The sequence below is a fragment of the Phascolarctos cinereus genome, unplaced genomic scaffold (genome assembly GCF_003287225.1).
Source record: "Phascolarctos cinereus isolate Bilbo 61053 unplaced genomic scaffold, phaCin_HiC Scaffold_5;HRSCAF=322, whole genome shotgun sequence".
Classification (NCBI taxonomy): Eukaryota; Metazoa; Chordata; class Mammalia; order Diprotodontia; family Phascolarctidae; genus Phascolarctos; species Phascolarctos cinereus.
The window spans coordinates 450,000,289-450,024,702 of NW_027555958.1; the positions used below are offsets into that span (position 1 = coordinate 450,000,289).

The 24,414-nt window shown below is 45.0% G+C and overlaps 1 protein-coding gene across 4 annotated transcripts in view; it reads right to left on the minus strand.

The window, feature by feature from the left end:
- SPATA6 (spermatogenesis associated 6) overlaps positions 1 to 24,414 on the minus strand; it is a 140,487-nt gene that overhangs the window by 70,626 nt on the left and 45,447 nt on the right. For all 4 annotated transcript variants that reach the window (XM_020987707.2, XM_020987705.2, XM_020987709.2 and 1 more), the window contains 3 exons: positions 6,702 to 6,785; positions 4,272 to 4,577; positions 406 to 493 (listed from right to left, as the gene is read on the minus strand). In XM_020987707.2, the coding sequence (XP_020843366.1) occupies positions 406 to 493; positions 4,272 to 4,577; positions 6,702 to 6,785 (478 nt within the window). The remainder of the gene's footprint in view (positions 1 to 405; positions 494 to 4,271; positions 4,578 to 6,701; positions 6,786 to 24,414) is intronic.

Genomic DNA, 24,414 nt, shown 5'->3' on the forward strand with positions numbered 1-24,414 from the left:
CAGGCATTACTATCATATGCACACAGAGAGTACCTGAGAAGACACCCACTGGCCTCTGACCCCAGCTCTTTGTTCCCCCCACTGGTAAATGCACTGGAAACATTGGCCCCTGTGGCACTGAAGCAATGGTCCTTCAGGGCCAGGAAGCAGAAGGGGAAGGAACCAGGCAGCCACAGGAAGGACCCACTCTTACTAGTGATACAATGTGGTGGAGCGGTTAGTGCTGGACTTCAGGAAGACACAGGTTTGATACCAACCTTTCATACAGCAGGCACTTAATAAACGCTTGTTGGCTTGGCCTGGCCTGAATTCCTAGTTTTATGATCCTGGCTTGGGTAAGCACAATCCTCCCCTTCCCCCCAGCAGAAAGGGTACGCACACACGCACACACAACCCCCAGCTCACCATTGTGCAACCTGCACCATCCTTCTCTTGAAGGTTCTCTGCCACTAGGTCCAAGAAGAACTTCAGGCTTGGGGCTTGGGGGGTCAGCCTACAAGGAGCAGAATTCAGACGTTAGAACCACACGAGAAATAGTGAAGCAGCAGTCATCCAAGCTGTCTGGCATTGGTCAAAGACAGAGAGGCACATTAACAGGACAGACCAGGCAAGAGGGAGTCAGGAGCACAGACAGAGCGCAATAAAGCCAGCGTGCCAAACTGCAGAAAACATGACTTTCATGGCAAAGAGCTCCCTGAATGCCGGGGGAAATACTGGGAAGCAGCCTAGCAGAAACTAGGCTGAGACCAACACCAGGGGTCATAGTCCACAACGCACAGAAATGGACACGTGATCTTAATATGAAAGACGATGCTACAAATGTTAAAAGAGAAGCAAATCACGTGACTGCCACACAGATAGGAGCAGGAGATGGATTCTTTACAAAAGAAGGCTTACAGACAATTAGAAATGAAAACATGTAACAGAGATTAGATAAAACTGAAAAGAGTCTGCACAAACAAAATCAATGCAGCTATTATAAGTAGGGAAGCAGTTAAATAAGGAGGGAAAATCTTTTTATCAAATTTCTCAGATAAGGGGTGTGATCCAAAATATACAGACAACTAATTTATGCACACACGAATGATAAAAAGTCATTCTCCAATAAATACATGGTTGAGGGCTAACTATTAACAATAATGTGAAAGAACGTCACTCATAATAAGAGAAAAGCCTGGCCTCGAGAACAGGTAGAGAGGGGAGAGGTCCACGGGCATGAGATACTGCACATATTTCTGCACTTTTCCCACATACAGACTTGTTTTGCTGATTTTTTTCCTTAAAAATGTCACTCATTATATGAGATGGCTCTCTGAGAGGAAAAATACTGGGACAAATTCTGGTGGTAATGCAAAGAACAATAGCTACCAATAAAAAATATTTTTAAATCACCTAGAGCGCCTCTTGCAGTCCCAGTGGACCAGGGCCTTCTGGGTTGGTCCCTGACAGCAGAACCCCAAGGTCGTTGGGGCTGCAGTGGATCTAGTTTCATGTACACCCCCTGTTCAAAGCCGTCCCTTATCCCTGGCCAGGACTCCCCTCTGGTTCTCTTTGCTTGTCTTGTTTAAAGAAAATAGAGCATGGCAATGAAAATCCAAACTGACTGCAGCAGTAAATCAGTGCCTGCTAGAAGGAATCATGGGGGTGGAAGATCAGAAGGAGATGGAAGCTGAGGTATAAAATTACAAGGACGGGCAAACTTGGGGGTAATGGGAACTTTGTGAAAGGCTAAGGAATTGTAACAGGTCACCCCGGGGCTCTTCTCCTCAGCTCATAAGCTCCAACTAGAGGACTTCCTGCCCTTCACTGACTGAGCCCAGAGTCTCATCTGGCCAGGACACACAACTTTTAATTTTCATTCCTACCGCACACTAAGGAGAGGAGTGCCAGGGTTCAAGGATTATAGCCCCATTCTGCATATCAGAGACACATCTCTGCTAATAACACAGCTGGAAACTATTGAAGCCAGGATGCCAGCCCAGGTCTGACACCCTCTCCACTAAAACATGCTGCCTGGAAGCTGAAAGCAAAAGCCCTGCTCCCTAGCAGGCTCTGAGGTGGCCGAAAGAATAAGGACTCTGGAGTTGGAGGGTCAGATTTTGAACCCCACCTCTGACCTTGACTACCTGTGAGACCTTGGGACAGTCACCTAACTTCTTTGGACCTCAGTTTCTTTCCTTGTAAAACGAGGGGTTTAGACTCGGAGGGCTCTTCTAGCTCTAGATCTGGAGTCCTATTAAATGCATCTGTTGAACTGAATAGAAATGAGACAAAAAATAATGTTCAACCAAACTCGAGTCAAGGAATCGAAACTCACAGCAGAGGAAGAGTGTGACTACAGTCTGAAAAAACCCAAGGCGATGGCCTAAATATCAGGATCCTGAGTCCCACCCTCAACACTGTCATTTACTAACTGTCAGGAACTGGGTTGGATTTCATCTCCCCAGACCTCAGGTGCCCCCTCTGTGCCATGGGGATCCTAACCTACCTACTACCCATGGCAGAGTGGGCAGTGTGGCACTTGGTGATTCTACCTGCTTTAATCTTCTGAGCCCCAATTTTCTCATCTGTAAAGTGGGATTCACTATGTCCATTAGACCCACCTCACAGAGTTAAATGTGAGGCTCCAAGGAGATTAGAGTATCCAAGATGTCAACCAGCATAAGCTCCTCATTCTACAGAGAGTGTACTTAAAGCATTTTGCAAACTTTAAAGTGATGAACGTCAGTTCTCATCACCACCAACGCTGAGTGGCCATCAGTAAGGCCTTCAGTGTGCCTCAAGGCACGATGGAAATGTGAATTAGTGCTATTATAATAAAGATGTATAGGAAAGCCCTCCATACTCGACATAAAAGAATACCTTCATAGGACTAGGAAAGGTTCAAATGTGATAACAGATCTAAATTTAGTCAATTGTGAACTGCTATATAAGGCAGGATTTTTTTTAGATGAATATTTGTAACATGAATTGGGTGTGATTATATTATTGTCCAAGTGAGCTAGAAAGAAAAAATGGGTTGGGTAAAAATAATTTTTAAAACTGCCTGTGTTGAGCATATTAAAATAATTCCATGTCAAGCAGCAAAGTGAAAAATTAGAGAATATTAAAGCAAAGGCACTTTAAAAGCCCTATTTCCCTGAACAATATTTAGGTGGCTAACACTTAACCAAAAATAATTCTGATTATTATCTTCCCCCACTCAGACACTTTAATTAAATGTGCTTCTATTCCTTTCAATTAAAAGTTAGATTTGAGTGTGATCTCTACTTGCAATTTAATGCCAGACACAAAATGCCCAACTGTGGACAGCCATTAAAGTTAAAGACATTTTAAAAGTGCCTGCCAGTCAGGGAGGCAGCCAAGTACCACCACGGCCATTTTACAGAGATGGGGCTGAGCCCAGAATCACTCATTAGCATTTTAAATGAGGCAGATTATGCTTTTAGTGCCCTAGTACAGCTCAGGACAAGGCAAAGGGAGGACGAACAGCTGAGACAAAGGGGGACAGGCAAGAACGGGCAGCGGCTACCGGATCCAGCCATGTGATGGCTGTTCAAGAGACAGAGAGCAAGAGGGTATTGGGGAAGGTGTTCTGGGCTTTGACGGCACCAGCACCAGGTGAAGAGAGAGCTGCCTACAGGAAGATCAGGAAGAGACAGTCTGCAAATGGCTAACTGCCATCCAAGGCTTCACTGATCCCCAAGAAGGCAGGCACCTTGAATTTCACCAGGAAAAACACTGCTGCTCCTTAACAATGCCAAGGTCTGCGGCTGCAACAAAGGTCGCTTAAATGAATTCTTCTTTCATGTGAAAAGGAATTAAATGAGTATGACCTAGGCTCCTGGGCTGTTGGGGGGCAGCCTCTCCTTCTCCAGGGGTCTTCTCCAAGGTCCTCCTAGATTCACTGTGCTTCCAAGGCCTGCTATCCCTTCAGAGCCTGTCCGAGACAACTTTACTTTCCCTGAGGAGCTCCTTCCCTGTCCTTCTCAGCTCTTGTGAATACTAATGTCATAATTCCAGAGATGGGTTAGGTTGCCCTCTGTGCCAGGAGAAAAGAAGTGGACAGAGATGGCTAACCATGGCATCACTAATTCTGCCAGTTACCAAGGCAGGCAGAAGATGTGCTCGCTCTAATGACTTTCCACTGGAGACAGCTAGATATGGGGCACAGGGGCTTGGGACAGAAGACGTATTCTTGTAAATTAGGGGAGGAAAGGGCGCAGGCCCGAGAAGGCACAGGTGGGGAATGCTTCACAGAGGACACGTACATGTCTGATGACAAATGGAGGCTTGTCAGTGTCCTTTTTGAACTCATAGGGTCCCAGGTTGAGGTGAGCCAATCGCCGCCTGGTGTCTTCCGACAGCTCGCACATCCGCCTCTTGGTGTACGGGGACGGGGAGTGGGACTTGGATGAGATGGTGGGCTGCTCATAGTTCCGCGGGTTGGCGCAATACTTCTGTCTCTCGGGGGACCTGGACTTCTTCTTAGATGACCTCGTTGGCCCTCTGATTTGTATCCGACCATGGGTCCTTTCAAGAGGGGTGGTGGCATGGTATAACGGCTTATCCTGAGCCTGAAAAAGAAAATGGGGTTCACCTTGTGATGGTGATAGAGGATGGCAAAGAAAGCCCCAGGTGCAGGAATCCCTTCCCTCTCAGGAGCTTCGCCTTGTCATCCAGCCACTGGTGAACTGAGGTAGAATGTAGCCCTTGTTCAACTTAACGAAGCACCTGAGAGACACTCAAGCTGTCAAGTTCATAAGCCTACCGCCGGCCTGATGAGGAGGCTCTCTGAGACTCAGGGAGTACTCGAGAACCTTCTGGTCAGACCACTAATAAAGCACGGGCGAGCCCAGAGCCACATGAAGACATTAGTAGGGCTTGTTCAATGTTCTTTGTGGTTTCCTGGAAATGTTATCCCTCTCCACCCCACTCCCACTGGACAAGGAGTTCTTAACCTGGGACTGTGGGTAGATTTCAGGGAGTCTAGGAATTTAGAAGGGAAATAAATCCCATGTTTATTTTATTTTTACTAGCCTCTTTCTAAAATTTAGCATTTTCTTCTATTATCTTTAAAAACATGCATTCTGAGAAGGGGTCCACCAGAGGTTTCACCAGACTACCAAAGGCTCCATGGCACCAAAAAAATTAAGAGCTCCAGCTCTAGACTCTGAGGGCAGGGATTACTGTTTTTCCCATCTCTGGGCTCCCAGCATGGAGCCCAGGTCCCTACATATATGAGTTGGACCAAATTCAAAGTCACTTCTCCCTCTAGAGTTCAGCTCCTTCAACTGTAAAAGGAGGGCCTATGACCACAGGATGGATAAGGCTCCTCAGGGGAAAGAAAGGCAAGTCATTTACAGGAGCCCACATCAAGGCTTTACTTCACCCAAGTCAGCTGAACGTGGATCCTATTCCGACATCATCCCCTTCCAAGGTTTACAAAGCATTTTCCTGTGTCGTCCCAGAAGGTGCCCAGAGGTCAGCCTGGGGGAGCTCAGGCTGCACTGAAGGCCCTCTCACTGCTTCTCAAACCGGACATTCCGCCTAAGGCTCTGGGCTCTGGTCCGGGCTGGTCCCTATGCCCAAGATGTTCCCTCCTTCCTCCCCTCGGCCCCTGACAGACCCAGAGCTTGGCAGCTGCCAAAGCCTATGTCAATCCTTTCCCGTTCCCCTTCGTTGTAAGTGCTCCTAGCAGTGGATAAAGTGCTGGCTCTGGAATCAGGAAGACCTGAGTTCAAATCCAGCCTCAGATGATTCCTAGACCCTCTCTGTGCCTCGGTTAAACTGGGCAATGATAACTGACAATAATAACACCTACTGCCACAGAACGAGATGATACTTGTAAAGCACTTGCAAACCTCACATCTATGCTAGTTAGCTGTCAAAGACACTCGGCTGTCAAAGTGACCTTCCTAAAGCCTAGGTCTGATTACGTCACTTCCTCCAATGACTCCCTAACATCTCCTGAGTCGAATACAAAAATGCCTGTTTGACCTTCCCGGCCTGGCCTCCTCCTACCTTGGCAGCCTCCTGGCACCTCACTCTCTACCACCTACTCTTCAATCCAGTGACGCCGGCCTCCTGGCTGTTCCTCAAACAACACCCTCCATCTCCTTTTCTCTGGCTGTGCCCTCTGTCAGGAATGCTCTCTCTCATCTCTGCGTCTTAGCTTCCCTGGCTTCCTTCAAGCTTCAGCTAAAATCCCATCTTCCATGAGAAGCTTTTGGACTAAACCATCCCCAAGGTCACTTTCGGCTTCTCTAACTGTGTTCCCTACCTCACAGAGGTTCTGTGAAGAAAGCCCTTTCCAAACCTTGAAGCTCTAAGCATGGGCTCTCTTAACTTAGTCTTTCTCTGGGACAGCCTGCTAACTGCACAAGGTAGGATGACAATGGAGAAGATGCCCGCTTCCTCTTCCTCCTCCTCCTCCTCCTCCTTTTCCTCCTCATCTCAGCAGCCACCAGCTGATTCCTAAGAAAGGAGCCCCCCCTGTGACCTCCCACTGAGCAGCAAGCTTTTATTTCAATCTCATTTGATTAAATTGATCAAGTTGTCAGAAATCCACAAGAAATACCAGAAGTGGGAAGTGGGAAGTGGGCAAACCAGTAAGGGCGGGAGATCTGTCCATAGGAAGGGGAGCAGACACACAGACAGAGGCATGGAGCCACAGCAGCTTTTAAACTAAGAGCCATTACCTGGAAGCCCCGACACCTCCTTGAGCTGATCAGGCATTCTGTGATCACAGAGGTGGTAGAAAATTCCAGCTTTGGAGCAAGTCCCTGAGGAGACGAGAAAATAAAAGGTAATTTCTCAACAGGGGGCTCTTTACAAGATAAAGATATCAAAGCTACAAAATGCTGCCTAAATGTAAACTCCTTCCCTTTGTTCGCTTCAGCCTTTATTTGAGATCACTGGAAAAAGCAGAACTTTTCTATGTCAAAATGTCAGCCAGACCACACTGGCCCCGCTGAGTGCTTGATTACAGATGATTCCAGGACTTGGGGAAAACGATTAAAGGTCTGGTTTTTTCCAATTCAACACACCCTACTGCCATCCATTTTTAGTGTTTCCTTACAGCCAAGGATGTGAGGAGAGTGTCTGGGGAACTTCCGGCATTGAGGTTCAGACAGCTGGAGGACATCCCCAGCAGCCTACGATGGCCGCTGCCTGGTGCCGTCACCCCTAGCTGGCTGAGGTAGCACCTGACCCAGCAGAGGGGACCCCAGCCACAAAGGCTCCCCTCCCACCCATCCTAGAAGGCCCAGCTCCTAGGCTGCTTCCTCCAGGCAGCCAGCCCTGATGCCTCACACACACTTCCCATGTACAAGTTCACTTTTCATCTAATATTCTAAATGATGTGACATATTTATGTCTTGGCCCATAAGTATAATATAGGGACCCTGCCTTGTCAACACTCAGCATCTCCCACAAACACAATTATCCAGAGTACACTTATTTGGTGAATGGATGGCTACAGCCTCTTCCTCTAATCTTGGTGATGACCACTTTGGGTGTAGCTAATGGTTTTCAGTCACTGCCCAGCTTTCTCTTAGGCTGAGCTCCAATGCATCTTTCCAGCCTCATCACGTATGTATCCCCCCACAGGTATGCACTGTCCTCCCCCCGTCAAAACCTCCTCCTCCCAGCCTCCCAGAACTCCTGCCCAAGCTCCATGCTCAATATGGCCTCCCACCCACACTGCTCCCAGCACTTTGCCTGAACCCTCTCCTGGGCACATATGAAGTCAATGGTCAGTGGGCTCACTGCTGTTTCATAATTGTATAGGAAAGGAAACATGCTTCAGGCCTCAATAAGCTCAGCCCCCACAAACCCCATCTTTCCCTCAGACAGCAAAACAGTAAGTCTCCACAATAGAGCACCTAGGTGATACACTCAGAACCTGGGTTTGAATCACACCTCCAACACTTTGGCGACAATGGCATTTAACCTTCTCTGAGTTTCAGTTTCCAACTCTGAAAAATGTAGCTATTAATTCCATCAGTACCTAATTCTGGGGGTTAATGCTGATCACATGACACAATATATAGAAATATCAGCTATAATTAGAAAAAATAAAACATCTCTTATCCCGCCAGGACGTGAGATTTCATCAGAGTTCTTCCCTGCACACCTCTGTCCACAGTGAGACAAGAGTTCAGTACCCTCTTCCCCAACAAAAATCACCACGCTACAGGATGTTCTCATTGGAAGGGACCACAGAGATAGCGAGTTCTGCGGAAGGCTTCTACTCTCTGACTTCACCCTCTTTGTGTTCTCCCCACTCCTCAGCCACAGGGACCACAACGGCCATCTGATGCAGCACGGCAGACTCTCCATTACGTACTTATTCCCAGCAAGTGTCTGCCCAGCTTCTTCCCCACTTCCCAGCATGGCTCACTGCACTCTGGGAAAGCTCTAAGCTTTTCCTGATAACAAGCATAAATCTGCCACTTTGCAACTCTGATTCCATTGTTCATGGTTCATTCTCGTGGGGCTCTGCAGAACATGCCTAAGATATTCTCCATAAGACGGCTCTTCAAGTAGCTGATGACCGCCATGTTGTCCCTGCATCTTCTCCAAGTGAAACATGCCCAGCTCCTCCACCCAGTCCTCAGACATCAAGAGCTTGAGGCCCTTTCCCAGTCTCATTATCCATCTTTGGACACTTTCCAGCTTATTGATGTCCTTCTGAAATCATGGTGCCCAAAACCAAATGGAATACTCCAGTAGCACATGCACTGGAGCCCATTCTCCCAACCTTCCTAGGACTAGGTCAGGTCAGGTCCCATAATATCTTCTATTACTACTACTACTACTACTACTATACTACTACTACTACTACTACTAACTACTACTACTACTACAACTAGCACAGCCCTGGCTGCTGCTGCTGCTGTTTCTACTACTACTACTTTCCTTAGAATCTAGAGGTAATTCTGGGGGGAGGGGGTTACAGGATAGTTTTCTAGAACTATGGCTCACAATGATCATCAAGAGACATTAGCTTTTTCAAGCTGATATTTACTAGGCTCCCAAAATATGTACAGCTGGCACCAAACATTCCCCCAAAGGCCTTTAATCTCCCACTAACACCTCCAGAATCAGGGAAAGCAGGCTTCTGCTTAAAGCATGAGCCACAAAGGGATCCTCAGAACTCCCTGGCTGACCAAAGTCCTTTCCTCCTTTTATGTCATCCTCCTCCACCCCGATGTTTCCCTTGGGCACAGAGTAGCTGTCTGCTCTCCTCAACGCTTGTTGTGGGCCCCTGATGAAGAACCTGCCATCAGCTGTCTCAGGGACACTGTCAGGAGGCCACGTGGGGGTCCAAAATCTTCTCACCATGCTGAGGTCAAAAGGTGATCCTTGGGTCAAAGAGTTGGGGAGGAGCCAAAGGTTCTTCTCCCCATCCCCACATCCCCAAAGGATTCCCTCTTGGGGACTCGGCTAGAGTGCCTCCGCACTGAGCTAGCCCAGCCCTGGCATGTTCCACTCAAACTGGCTCACTGGGGTACCCAAAGACCCCTGGAGTATGACTAAGTCTCTTCAGCATCCCCTCCCCGCCCTTCACGTTCTCCAGCCATTGGAAGTGATGAGTGGCTGTCTGCACCTAGTTTAATGCCTTTTGTTAAGTGACTGTTTCAACCACAGGCAGGAAGCAGATAGGCAGCAGACATTTACTAAATGCTTCCTGTGTACCAGACATGGCCCTTCTGTGCTAAGTCTGGAGATACAGACACAAGTGGCACGAAGAATCTGAACCTGATAGAGTGTGGGGCTATGCAGGATCTCATCGGCTACATTCACGAGGAAGGACAACAGACCACCGCCCCTCCCTCCAGAGTCAGCCAGAGGGCAGGAGCTTTTTAAAACCCCTCCACCCTTTTTAGAAGGACTGCTGTCCAGCTATGCCTCCCTTATCCTCTTAGTGGAGCTGATGTTTTTGTACCTATTACTTTGGTTCTACAGAATTTCATCTTACTGCATCCGGCCAAGGTCCTTTTGGATGTGATCTGCCACTCGATGTGCCAGGTATGTGTGAGCCAATCAGCCGGCTGCCAAATCTCGCCGTTCTGCCTCTCCATCGCTCCATTGTCTCCACTCGCACAGTCGAGGCACAAGGTCAGGCCTTCGTAACAGGCTGCTTAGACGATCCGAGCAGCCTGCGACTCGTGTCCCCAGCCCAGGACGTCCTCCGGGGCGCTGCCGACCGCACCACTCCCCTACGGAGCCCCCTCCAGTGGCTCTCTGTCCGCTCGTCACAGCCTGGCTCACATTCTCTTTCGGGCCTCACTGGCCATCATTCCTCTCGCTGCACCAGCCTACTTGTCGCTCCACGCGTCCTATTCTCCATCTCCCGCCTGCACGCCTGTGCGCTAGCTGGAAACCTCCTCTCTCCCCGGGCACCCCTCTTTGCCCCCTTCCTCTCACCTGTGCCTCCGAGCACCTTCCACTCGACTGCCCTTCCTCCCAAACGATCTGGCGCTTGTCTGCACTTGTACCCTGTATTTATTCTGGGCTTAAGTTTGTACTTGTCGCCCTCGCCGGAATCTAAGCTCCTACAGAGCAAGGATCATTTCATTCTTTCCACCCGCACGGGCACCTCTTAGCGCACAGTAGGCGCACAATACATGTATCTTGTGGTGGCGGCTGCTGGTTGGCTACCTGAGTGAAAACGAGCCCACCATATAGAGCTGGCTCCAGCCCACCTGGGGCACAGGAGCGAGTCCATCACACCAGCTCTCCTGCCTCTCTCCAGAAGAAGACAAGCACACTTCCTTCAAGCACCAGGTTCCTCCCTGTCAGGGAGAAGGCCTGGTCTTGGGCCTCGGGAGAAGGGCAGTGACACTACTCCTTCAGCTTCGAGCACCTAGCCCCTCACCTGAACTGCATAAATCCCCGAGAGGACTCCACCCCGAGACCCAACACATGGGCAATGAAAACCGACCTGAACTCACTCCTCAACGATTAACAAACTTCCAACTGGTCTTATCTTCCTCGTACTGAAGATTCTGAACCCTCAGCCGTCAGTCAGACCTGTTCTTCATCTGCCAACCCTTATTCCTGCTCCTCTCTCCCCTCTGCCCCTCCGAGGTCCTACTCAAAAGCTAACCAGCCCCTTCCACTGTGCTGTATGCCTGGTCCATAGGTAACAAACTTTTCATCTTTAATCCTTTCATTTCTAATTCCATCTTCTGGCTCCCTCCCAATGTCACAGATTCTTGGATTTCCCTTTGCAGAACTTTCACTAATATACGCAACTCACTGATTGAGGTGGGGGGTGGGATTGCTCCTTGCTCCTCACTGCCATTTCCAGGTTTTCCCTCTATCCCATCACACAGGAACCTCTTCTCCTCTACGGTTCACTCAAGGATACTCGCCACCCAGTCCAAATTTTAGTAGCTGTTTACTACCAACTTCTAAGACACTCTGCTTCTTTCTTTAATGAACTCAGTGCCTGGCTCACAGCCTTTCTCTCCTCCCCAACTCCTGCCATCATACTAGGGGACTTTAACACACATACTCATACTCCCTCAAACAGCCTAACCTCCCATTTCATCAGCATCCATTTTCAATGAATTTCCACTCCACCGCAGCCACGCAGAGATGGTCGCACACTTGATCTTGATATTACCCACAAATGCACCAACTCCACATTCGTGAACTCTGAAATTCCCTGAGTTCTTTCCCAGGCTATTACCCTCGCACTGGCTATACTCTCCTCTATTCCTCATCTTTGCCCCATTGGCCAACCAGTTGAATATACTGTGCTCCTCACTTGAGTCCATTCCCCCCTTGTGATATTGCCAGTTGTGCCCTGCCAACCCTTAGCCTTACGTTTCTCCCACCATCCATGTCTTTGTTCCAAAACATGCTGCTGAATGAAGCAGGAGAAAACCACAAAGCCAGTCCACTACAATTTGTTATTTCCTTCCCTAAGTGATTCAATCTCACTTATCATTGCAGCTTTTCCAAAATTTTTCATGCCTCCTTAGGCGCCCCATGCCTGCCCCAGTCCCACTCTCTCAGCTGAGAACCTTGCCTCCTATTTCACTGAAAAAATGGAGGTCACTTGCCATGAGCTGCCTCTTCTCTCCTCCTCCTCACTGTACATTACTCAGATGCCTTCTGCCACAATCATCTCACGTGAAGTGTATATTCTCCTTGCCAAGGCACTCTCCTGATGCTCTACAGTCTAGGTTCTGAACTCATCGTCACGCTCTCTCCAAAATTCCCAACAATCTCAGTTGCCAAATCTGATGGCCTTTCCTCAATCCTCATTCTCCTTGACTTCTCTGCAGCCTTTGACGCTCTCTTCCTTGATACTCTTCTCCCTAGGTTTTTGTGGTACAGCTCTCTCCTGTTCTCCTTCTACCCGTCTGATTGCTCCTTCTCAGACTCGTTGGCAAAAACTTCATGCAGGTGACTCTTGTTGGTGCCCTAGGGCTCTGTCCGAGGCCGTCCGTCCTTCTCCCTCTACACTATTCTACTTCACGGATCTTTTCAGCTGAATGGACTGAATGATCACCTCTGTGCTGATGACTCTCAGTTCTCTCTGTGCGAGCCTCACCTCTTTCCTGACCTTGAGTCTTGTCTCAGACTGGATGGCCCGTAGATTCCTTAAACTCGGCATGTCTTGGGCTAAACTCACTGTCTTTTCCCCGAGCATTTTCTCCAGCTGTCTTCCATGCTCAGAATGTTCTCCTTCATCTCAGCCTGCTCCCACTGCTGACCTCCCTGGCTTCCTTTGCAGCCCAAGTAATGCCCCGCCTTCTACAGGAAGCCCTCTCAGCCCCTCTAAACATCAGCGCTCTCTGTCTCCTGATACTTTCCTATTCATCCTGTACATAGTTTGCTTGTATGCATGCGTCTGCTCACTGTCTCCCCCATCAGGTTGTGAGTTCCTCGAAGGGACTGTCTTTTGTCTCTTTCGTATACCCAGCATTTAGCACGGTGCCTGGCACACAGCAGGCACTTAATAAAGGTTTAGTGACTACTGAATTCATAACCTGCCCCCCTCACGTTTCCAGTTTCTTATACCTTACATCCCCCACTCCCTTCCCTACAATCCATTGGCACTGGCCTCCTTGCCGTTCCTCGGACAAGACATTCTACTTCCTGACTCCAGGCGTTTTCACTGCCGGTTGTTCCTCGTGCCTGGAATGCTCTTCCTCCTCATCTTCATCTCTTGGTTTCCCAGGCTTCCTTCAAAACTCAGCTGAAGTCCACCTTCTAGAGGACGCGCCCCCTTCATTCCAGTGCCTTCCCTCCTCCATCCTCTGCCTGGCTAGTGTGTACATAGTTGTTTGTGTTGTGAGAGATCCGTCCCTCTCTCTCATTAGACAGAACACTTTGTGAGCAGGGACTACCTTTTGCTTTTCTTTGGATTCCCAGCAATCAGCAAAGTGCCTGTCCCACCTTGTTCAGTTGTGTCGGACTCTTCTTGACCCTCTATGGGGTCCTCTGGGCAAAGATATTGGAATGGCTTGCTATTTCCTTCTCCAGTGGATTAAGGCAACAGAGATTAAGTGGCTTGCCCAGGATCACACAGCTGCATGTAGTAGTAGTTTAATAAATGTTTACTGACTGATTCCTCTATTCAGTAGTGATACGGTTCAATTCCTCCAGCAGCATGCCAACTCATCGATTACTAGACAAGGATCTCAAATTTAAATACAAACAGCTAAATTAATTTTTAGCAATTGTTGAAAAACTATCATTTTGGGGAACCTTTGGGGAGCCACCATTACAAAAGTGAAAGGGGATCACAGAGCCAATTTATTTTGTTCCATACTTTCGAACCATAGTTTTTGTTCCACAGATTTCCAGAGCCAAAGACTTTACCAGCCAGTGGCCTCCCCGCCCCCCCCCCAACTCAGGTTGGTTCTAAGACAGCAAAGCCAAGGCTCAAACCTTTTCAGTTTGGACAAAACTTCCAGAGTTCACACTTCTCTGCCACAGGTTCTCAGAAACAAGGCTCCTATCCCCACCACAAAAGGCAGTGAAGAAATATTTTATGGAGGGGCAGAGTGGCAAACAATAGAGAGAGGAGTTTGGGCTTGGGATAGCTCCACCTTCTTTTTCTTGTCTTTTCTTCTTTTTCTGGGTTTATATGAAATTGTCCATGGAGTTATTCTCTCATATCTTACTGGGAGCAAGAAGGTGATTTTGAGCCACTGAAAACAATGTCAGGGTAGACCCTTTGAACACACAGGGTGGGTTATGACCACACCACAATGACGCACTAGAGGGACAGTGTAATAACTTGCCAATAAGCTGACGAGGCCTTCACATCTTGATGATTTTGAACCCCATTCAGACCCCATTCCCCACCTCCACTTTATTCCCATTCCCTTCAAACCTCACCCCAAAATTCCAACTAAACACCACCCAGCCCTTCTAATGTGCCCTCTGAAATGCCTGTTCCATGGGTAACAAACTTCCCTTCATCCTAAATCTTTTTCCTCTCCCACTGCTTTCATCTACTAATTACTACTGAAACCTGGCTCCCTTCTGAGGAGTCACCCCGGTTACCCTTTCTAGTACTGGCTGCACCATCACTCATTTCCTTCCGCTCACTAGGCAGGGTGGGGGTGATGGAAAACTTGTTCTCCACTGACACTTGCAGTGTCTCCCCCTACCTCCATCACTCAGTTACCTCTCTCAAATCTTTTACTCAATCAAACTCCTGGTAGCTGTTGTCTACAGACCCGCAGGACACTCCTCTTCCTTCTCCAATGAATTTATTCATGGCTTACAATTTTTCTCTCCTCAACTCCTACCTTCATATTTGGGTATTTCACCTCTGCAGATTTTAGCCCAATATAAAAATAAAACAAACTAATTTCAAGCAGTCAGTCAAAGGGTCAGTCAACAAACATGTATTAAGTGCTTACTTAAAGCCAAGTATTGTGCTAAGCACTGGGCATACAAAGAAAGACAAAAAGCAGTACCTACCCTCATAGAGTTCACAATCTAACTGAGGAGACAGTAAGCCAATAACTATGTACAGACAAGCCATACATAGGATAAATAGGAAATAATTAACAGAGGGAAGGCCCTGGAATTAAGAGAGGCTGGGGAAGACTTCCTCTAGAAGGTGGGATTTTAACTGAGACTGGAAGGAATTCAGGGAAACCAGGAGCTGGACATGAGGCAGGAGCGCATTCTAGGCATGGGAGACAGCCAGGAAAAAATGCTCAGAGCTGAGAGGTGGTGTGTCTTGTTCGAGGACTGACAAGGACGACGGTGTCACTAGATCAAAAAGTACATGGAGGAGTGCAGGATGTAAGAAGACTGGAAAGGCTGGGGACAGGGGTTGTTAATGAAGGACCTTGGACACCAGAGGGTTTTGAAATTGAAGCTGGAGGTAATGAGGAGCCACTGGAGTTTACTGAGTAGGAGGGTGACATGGTCCAACCTGTGCTTCAGGAAAATCACTTTGGTGGACAACAAGGATTTACCCAAAGTGAGGTGAACTGTCGCTGTAGGTGGAGGGTTTCCCATTACTGGAGCACTTCTCCTGGAGCCTGGACAACCAACTGATTCTAAGTTTTGTAGAGGAGATCCCTGCCCAGGCAAAGTGGTCATTACAGGATCTTCCAACTCCAACATTCTAGGACACTTAGTAGAGCAGAAAAAGAGGCTCTAACTACTCTATAAAAACAAATAAGTAAAAAAAATCTAAACTCTAAAGACACCCAAAGTCCCACAGAAGAAATCCACTTAAATCACACGGCCAATCCACCAGGCAAGGCAGCACAGAACATGTAAAGACACTCTGAGTGAGCGACGTGACACATGTTGGAGGAATGTCCAGTTGACACACCAGGAAAAGTAACACCATGGCCAAAAGAGAAAAGGAAGAAGCTCCTCAGAGAGAACCTGCCACTGACCACCTTAGGCCTGTCTTTGTGCGCTGCCAGTGACATTCAGATGGAGGCACAAACCATCAAGGGCACACTGGGTCCTTTGTGTTCTCCAGCTCCTAAGTTAGGTTTGTTAATCAGACCCGGTGTATTAGTGATTGTTTGAACTTCACAAGAGTAGGTGCTGCTCCTATCATTAATTTTATGAAAAAGCACTCCTTTAGGGGATGCAAAGCAATAATATAACCTGACTTCCAGGAAAAAAATACACTGTTCTGCTACTAATAATAGAATTGTGCTGTAATGGAAGTGCGCAACGGATTTAGAGTAGATCTGTCAAACACGTGGCCTGCAGGCTTCACGCAGCCCAAAACACTGCCAAGTGAGGCCCAAACCAGATTACAATGTAGCCAGAAAATATTCAGCAAAATAAATAAAACTACAATAAAACACAGATAATATTACATTTTAAACCTAAGTCAGTAGGCAGCCTGCAGGGACCCTCATGTATGGTTTAGTGGCCCCCATTTCTATGTGAGTGTGACATCACTGGTTCGGCTGACCAGCCATACACTTGCCAAGATGAGACTCAAAAGTGCTATGAGTCGTAAAAGTCAGATTGCAAAGTTAGAAGGACTTCAGCAGTCATCCGGTCAAAACCTTGTCTAAAAAAAGACTCCTCCCATAAGTTATTCCAGAAAAGGCCACTCAGTCTTTGCTTGAAGACCTCCCCAATATAAGGAAGCCTTTAGTCTCTTGAGGCCGACCGCTCCACTTGTGGGTGAGGCTAACTTTGGCTCTTTGCAACTTCCACTCATGGCATCTAGATTCACCTATAGAACTAAGGAGAAAAAGTTACACTCCTCTCCTACATGATACCCCACCCAGGATTTGCAGGAAGATCTTCTGATTCCCCCTGCAACTTTGCTGGATAATCTCAGACTAAAGTCACTAGTGCCTTTCCCCAGGCAGCAAAGAGCCCCTTCCTTTTTTTTTTTTTTCCAGATAAAGCTAGGGAGATTTACATGAACCAATGTAGAGCTAAATGGGCAAAACCAAGATAACAATGAATACAACTCCAACACTGTCAAGGAAATTAATTTTGAAAGACTTAAGAACTCTGGTCAGTGTAATAACCAATCATAAACAACTTCACAGAAACTGATGACGAAGCATGCTTCCCACCTCTCAGCAGACAAGTAACCAAAACCAGAGGCACAGAATGAGGCGTATCTATTTAGCCCTGGCCAACATGTGGATTTCTTTTGCTCCATCCTTAGACTCTTTCTCTGATTGTCTGGTTCTTCCCAGTACAATCATTTTAAGAAGGACATCCAGGCTAGTGAAGTACTCCCTCCTTACCAGGCTGCCCAGCTGGTCTCCTTACCCTCTGGACTTTCTCTCCCCATTCCCACTTTTTTAATTAATGTTTTTTTCCAATTATACATAAAAACAATTTTTAACATTGATTTTTTTTTAATTTTGAGTTCCAAATTCTCTCCCTCCCCTGCTCCCCCCAACTGTGAAGGCAAGCAATCTAATATAGATTATAGATGTTTAGTCATGCAAAACATATTTCTATATTAGTCACGTTGTGAAAGAAAACACAGACAAAAAAACCCAAGAAAAATAAAGTTTAAAAAGTATGCTTTGATTTGCATTCAGACTCCATCAGTGCCTTCTCTGTAGGTGAATAGCATTCCTCATTATTAATCCTTCAGAACTGTCTTGGATCATTTATTGCTGAGAATAACCAAGTCATGCACAGTTGATCATTACACAATGTTGCTGTCACTGTATACAATGTTTTCTTGGTTCAATACACTTCAACCTGTATCAATTTAGGCAAGTCCCTCCAGGTTTTTCTGAAAACATCCTGCTTATAGCCATATGAAAAAATGCTCTAAACCACTATTGATTAGAGAAATGCAAATTAAAACAACTCTGAGGTACCATCTCACACTTATCAGACTGGCTAATATGACAGAAAAAGAAAATGACAAGCATTAGAGGGAATGTGGGAAAACACTAATGTACTATTGGTGGAGTTGTGAACTGATCCAACCTGTGGAGAGCAATTTGAAACTATGCCCAAAAGGCTATAAAATCATGCGTATCCTCTGACCAAGCAATACCACCATTAGGTCTATATCCCAAAGACATAAAAAAGTTAAAGGGCCTATGTGTACAAAAATATTTATATCAGCACTTTTAGTGGTGACAAAGAACTGGAAATTGAGAGGATGTCCATTAATTGGTGAATGGCTAAACAAGTTGCAATATATGAACGTAATGGGATACTATTGTGCTTTAAGAAATGATGAGCAGGATGCTCTCACAAAAACCTGGGAAGATTTGCATGAAGTGACGCAAGGTAAAATCAGCAGAACCAGGAGAATATTGTATATAGCAACACCAATACTGCATGATGATCGACTGTGAATAATTTAGTTATTCTCAGAAACACAATGATCCAAGACAATTCTGAAGGACTGATGATGAGAGGTGCTGTCCATCTCCAGAGAAAGAACTGATGGAGCCTCAGTGAAGACAGACGATGCTTTTTCTTTACTTTTCTTGGGGGGTTTTTTGTCTGGTTTCATGTCACAGCTTGACTAACATGGAAATGTGTTTTGCATGATGACACATGTATTAAACCAATGTCAAATTGCTTGCCTTCTCAATGACAGGGAGGAGGGGAGAGAGGAAATTTGGAACCCAAAATCTGATAAAAGAATATTAAAATTGTTTTTATATGTAAGTGGGAAAAAATAGAATATTAAAAAGAAAAAAAAAACTTTAAAAAATCCTGCTTTCATTTCTTATAGCACAATAGTATTCCATCACAATCATATACCACAACTTGTTCAGCCATTCCCTGATTGATAGATATCTCCTCAATTTCCAATTCTTTGCCATCACAAAAAGACCTGAGGTAAATATTTTGTACATATAGGTCCTTTCCTTTTTGTTTTTTAATCTCCTTAGGATACAGACCTAGTAGTGGCATTGCTGGGTCAAAGGGTATGCACAATTTTATAGCCCTTTGCGCATAATTTCAAATTGCTCTCCAGAATGGTTAGATTAGTTCACAACTCCACCAATAGTGCTTTAGTGTTACAATTTTATCACAATCTTCTCCAATAGCTATCATTTTCCTTTTCTGTCATATTAGCCAATCTTACAGGTGTGGAGTGGTATAACAGAGTTGTTTTAATTTGCATTTTCCTAATCAGTAGTAATTTAGAGCATTTCTTACTATGACTATAAATAGTCTTGATTGCTTCATCTGAGAACTGCCTGTTCATATTCTTTGACCATTTATCAACTGGGGAATAACTTGTATTCTTATAAATTTGATTCAGTTCTCTGTATATTTGAGAAATGAGGCCTTTATCAGAGAAACTTTCCATAAAATTTTTTCACAAATAATGATTACTGTATATTTCCCTCCACCCTATTTCCCCCCTGTTTATACTTCTTTCCTTTCACCCTGTCTCTCCTCAAAAGTATTTTGATTCTGACTGCTGCCTCTCCCAAATCACCCTCCTTTCTATCAGCACCACTCCCTCCCCCAACTATAATTAATTTATAGATAAATTTCTATACTAGACTGAATGTATGTTACTCCCTCTCTGAGCCAATTCTGATGAGAGTAAGGTTGACTCACTCTCTCCATTTCCCCATCTTCCTCTCCACTGTAAAAGCTCTTCTGCATCTCTTTTATATGAGATAACCTATCCTATTCTATCTCTTCCTTTCCCTTCTCCAAGAAACTTATTATTTTTATTTTTTTTAAATTAATTAATTTATTTTAAATTTTCAACATTCACTTCCATAAGATTTTGAGTTTTAAATTTTCTCTCCTTCTGGACCCTCCCCCCTCCCCAAGATGGCATGCAATCTGATATAGGTTCTACATATACATTCATATTAAACATATTTTCACATTAGTCATATGGTAAAGAAGAAATAAAACCAATGGGAGGAACCACAAGGAAGAAGAAACAGAACAACAAAAAAAAGAGAGTGAACAGTATGCTTTGATCGGCATTCAGACTCCAAAGTTCTTTCTCTGGATGTGGATAGCATTTTCCATCTTGAATCTTTTGGAGTTGTCTTAGATGCTAGCATTGCTGAGAAGAGCTAAGTCTATCAAAGTTAGTCATCACACAATGTGGCTGTTATTGTGTACAACATTCTCCTGGTTCTGCTCACTTCACTCAGCATCAGTCCACCCAAGTCTTTCCAGGTTTTTCTGAAGTATGCCTGCCCATCATTTCTTAAAGAACAATGGTATTCCATTACATTCATATACCACAAATTTGTTCAGCCATTCCCCAATTGATGGGCATCCCCTCAATTTCTAATTCTTTGCCACCACAAAAAGAGCTGCTATAAATATTTTCGTACTGAGGGTCCTTTTCCCATTTTTATGATTTCTTTGGGACACAGACCTAGAAGTGGTATTTCTGGGTCAAAGAGTATACACAGTTTTATAGCCCTTTGAGCATAGTTCCAGATTGCTCTCCAGAATGGTTGGATCGCAACTCTACCAACAATGCATTAGTGTTCCAATTTTTCCACATCTTCTCCAACATTTATCATTCTCCTGTTTTGTCATGTTGGCCAATCTGATAGGTGTGAGGTGGTACCTCAGAGTTGTTTTGATTTGCATTTTTAAAATCAATAACAATTTAGAGCATTTTTTCATATGACTATAAATAGCTTTAATTTCTTCATCTGAAAACTGCCCGTTCATATCCTTTGACCTTTTATCAATTGGGGAATGACTTGTATTCTTATAAATTTGACTCAGTTTTCTACATATTTGCGAAATGAGGCCTTTATCGGAGACATTGGCTATAAAACTGTTTTCCAGCTTTCTGTTTCCCTTCTAACCTTGGTTGCATTGGATTTGTCTGTGCAAAAACTTTACAATTTCATGTAATCAAAATCATCCACTTTGCATTTCATAACGTTCTCTATCTCCTGCTTGGTCATAAATTCTCCCCTTCTCCATAAATCTGACAGGCAAACTATTCCTTGCTCTCCTAGTTTGCTTATAGTATCAGCCTTTTATCTAAACCTCCAAGAAACTTCATAGGAGTTACAAGTATTATGTTCCCATGTAGGAATGTAAAGTTTAACCTTATTGAATCCCTTATGATTTCTCTTTCCTATTTACTTTTTTATGCTTCTCTTGAGTCTTACATTTGAAAATCTTTTCATCAGGATTGCTTGAAATCCTCTAATTCACTAAATAACAATTTTTCCCCTGAAGGATTATACTCAGTTTTGCTGGGTAGGTGACTGTTGGTTGTAATCCTAGCTCTTTCGGCCTCTGGAATATCATATTGTAACCCTTCCACTCCCTTGATGTAGAAACTGCTAAATTTTGTGTTATCATGACTGTGGTTCCATGATATTTGATTTTTTTTTTATTTCTGGCTGCTTGCTATATTTTCTCCTTGACCTGGGAATTCTAGAATTTGGCTATAATATTCTAGTGAGTTTTCATTTTGGAATGTTTTTCAGGAGGTGACAGATGGATTCTTTCCATTTCTATTTTACCCTCTGGTCCTAGAATATCAGGGCAGTTTTCCTTGATAATCTCTTAAAGGATGATGTCTAAGTTCTTTTTTTGATCATGGCTTTCAGGTAGTCTAATAATTCTTAAATTATCTCACCGAGATCTATTTTCCAGAGCAGTTGTTTTTCCAATGAGATATTTCACATTCTCTTCTATTTTTTCATTCTTTTAATTTTATTTTATTGCTTCTTGATGGCTCATGTCGTCATTAGTTTCCACTTGCCCAATTCTAATTTTTAAGTAGTTATTTTCATCAGTGAGTACTTCCTTTTCCATTTGGCCACTTCTAGGTGGTGCAGTGGGTAGTATGTTAGTCCTAGAGTCAAGAAGACTTGAGTTTGACAGCAAAATGAAGTAAAGAAGGAAATGGCAAACCACTTCAGTATGTTTGACAAGAAAACCCCAAACGAGGTCAAGAAGAGTCAGACATAACTGAAACAACTCAACAGCAATAACATTTTTAAGGAGTTATTTTCTTCAGAGAATTTTTGTACATCTTGTTTTTTTCCTCATTTGGCCAATTCTGCTTTTTAAGGAATTCTCTTGAGTGGATTTTTGTGCCTCTTTTACCATTTGACCTGTTCCGTTTTTTAAGGTGTTATTTTCTTCAGGATTTTTTTATACCTCCTTTACCAAGCTATTGACTGACTCTTTTTTTTTCATGGTTTTCTTGCATCACTCTCATTTAGTTTTTCAATTTTTCCTCTATCTTGCCTATTTTATTTTAAAATCTTTTTTGAGCTCTTTCAGGAATTTCTTTTAGGCTTGAAACCAAATCACATTTTTCTCTGAGGCTTTGGATGTAGCTGTTTTGACTTTGTTGTCTTCTGAGTTTCTGTTGTTGTTGAGTTTTGTTGTGTTTGTTGTTATTTGTTCATTTTTTGGTGAGGCAATTAGAGATTAAGTGACTTGCCCAGGGTCACAGGGCTAGGAAGTGTCAAGTGTCTGAGGCCGCATTTGAACTCAGGTCCTCCTGACTCCAGGGCCAGTGCTCTACCCACCGTGCCACCTAACCACCCCCTGAGTTTGTGTTTTGATCTTCCCTGTCACCATACTAACGTTCTATGGTCAGCTTTTGTTGTTGTTGTTGTTGTTTGCTAATTTTCCCAGCCTATTTCTTGACTTTTAACTTTATGTTAAAGTTGGACTCTGTTCTCAGGGAGAAACCACTATCCCAAGCCTCAGGTTTTTCATGTTGCTGTTTTCAGTTAGTTCTTAAGGCATGTAAGTTTTCAGTTCTACCAAGGTGGTATGATCTAATGAGAGGTGTGGTCACTCTTTTCCTGGCCTGTGCTCTGGTCTGTGGGTGACCACAAGCACTCTTTTCCACCTTGGAATTGCGATCAGGGTTCCTCCTCCAGCTAGCGCTACTCCTCACCCTGGCAGTGTGACCTGCAACTGCATATGGACAATGTAATACAGCCCTGCACCCAGTGACAGCAAACGGTACACCCTAATCTTCTTCTGAGCAGTTTTCTGACCCTTACTGTCTATGGGCTGAGAGCTCTAGAAGTCACCACCACCAACTGAATCTCCCTCAAGAGCTGCTGCTGGCTTGTGCATGGACTGCATTCTACTCTCACCACAATGAGAAAGACCTTTTCTGCCAACCTTTCTATGTTGTCTTGGGCTAGAAAATTGCTTCACCCCATCCTTTTCTTGGTTCTACCTTTCTAGAATTCATTTTGAGGCATTATTTTAAAGTTGTTGGAAGGGGAATTTGGGAGAGCTCAGGCGAGTCCCTGCCTTTACTCTACCATCTTGGCTCCACCTCCTTGCTCTCCAATGATTGTCCTTCCTGAGGAGAGCTGGGTACTTTTTAGCACTCAGAAGTAACCAAACCACTCTCCACCTAGTCTGACATGGGCTGAGCAGGATGGTCACCTGTTCCCCAGGGCCAGGCCCCACGATGACGCTACTTCAGAACACATGAATTTTCTTAGCCGCTGTATCACCCGGCGTGCTGACCTATGTGGACTAAGCTCAAAGGTCATTCACACCCTCAAATCCTTTCGGTTTGAACTGTCTACTAATGACTCCCCCATTTTTATGAACCTAAGTGTAAGAGCCTATGAAACCTCATTTTATTTGATTCAGACCAATATGCCAGCCAGCCAAGATATCCTTGCACCACACTCTTGTCAACCAGTGCGTTAGCTATCCCTCCAAGCTTTCTGTCATCAACAAATTGGATGAGCAGGCCATTGATGACTTTATCCGAGTCACTGATGAAAACATTATTTCAAACCGGGCCAAGCGGAGATCCTGAGGGCACTCCCTAAGGGAGCTCCTTCCAATCTGACATGATGCCATTAACAACTATTCTTTGAGTCTAGGCTGTTTAACAATTCCCAAATTCTCCTAACTGTAGTACTTACTGTCTAGCACCACATTTTTCCATCTTTTCCACAATTACAGCATAAAGAACTTGGTCAAGTGATCTGCTAAAATTTCACTAAACAGTAATGCTATCAAAAGAGGAAATAAGATTCATCCAGTATGATCCGTTCTCTTCCTGTGGGAAGGAATTAAAACAGCATTTACTCTTTCCAATTGTACAGCATCACTCTGATTTTCCAGGACTGAAAATGGCTCAGCCATCCTGTCTGCCAAAGACTCCAGTGCCAAATGGTTTGAGTGCTTTAAGGCTGGCTAAGGAATCTCCGCTCCCCTCACTTATGTCCAATATCGGCCCCTTAGCAGTCATTTGTGTTACCCCCTTCTCAGTCCAAGGAATGCGCTCTTGAGAGAGAAGTAAAAGGGGCTCTGAGCACCTCTTTCCCTCCTCTGTAATCCTGGGTCACTCTCTTCTCCACCCCAAGTGATCACAACCTAAAACTGTACTGAGACTTTAGGATGCCTGGTATGGCTCTGAAAGGCCTTTAGTTTTCATTTGCCCTGAGAGTTCTCTAGTGGCCAGTTTGGGAATTTTAGCACTGCAGACCTGAG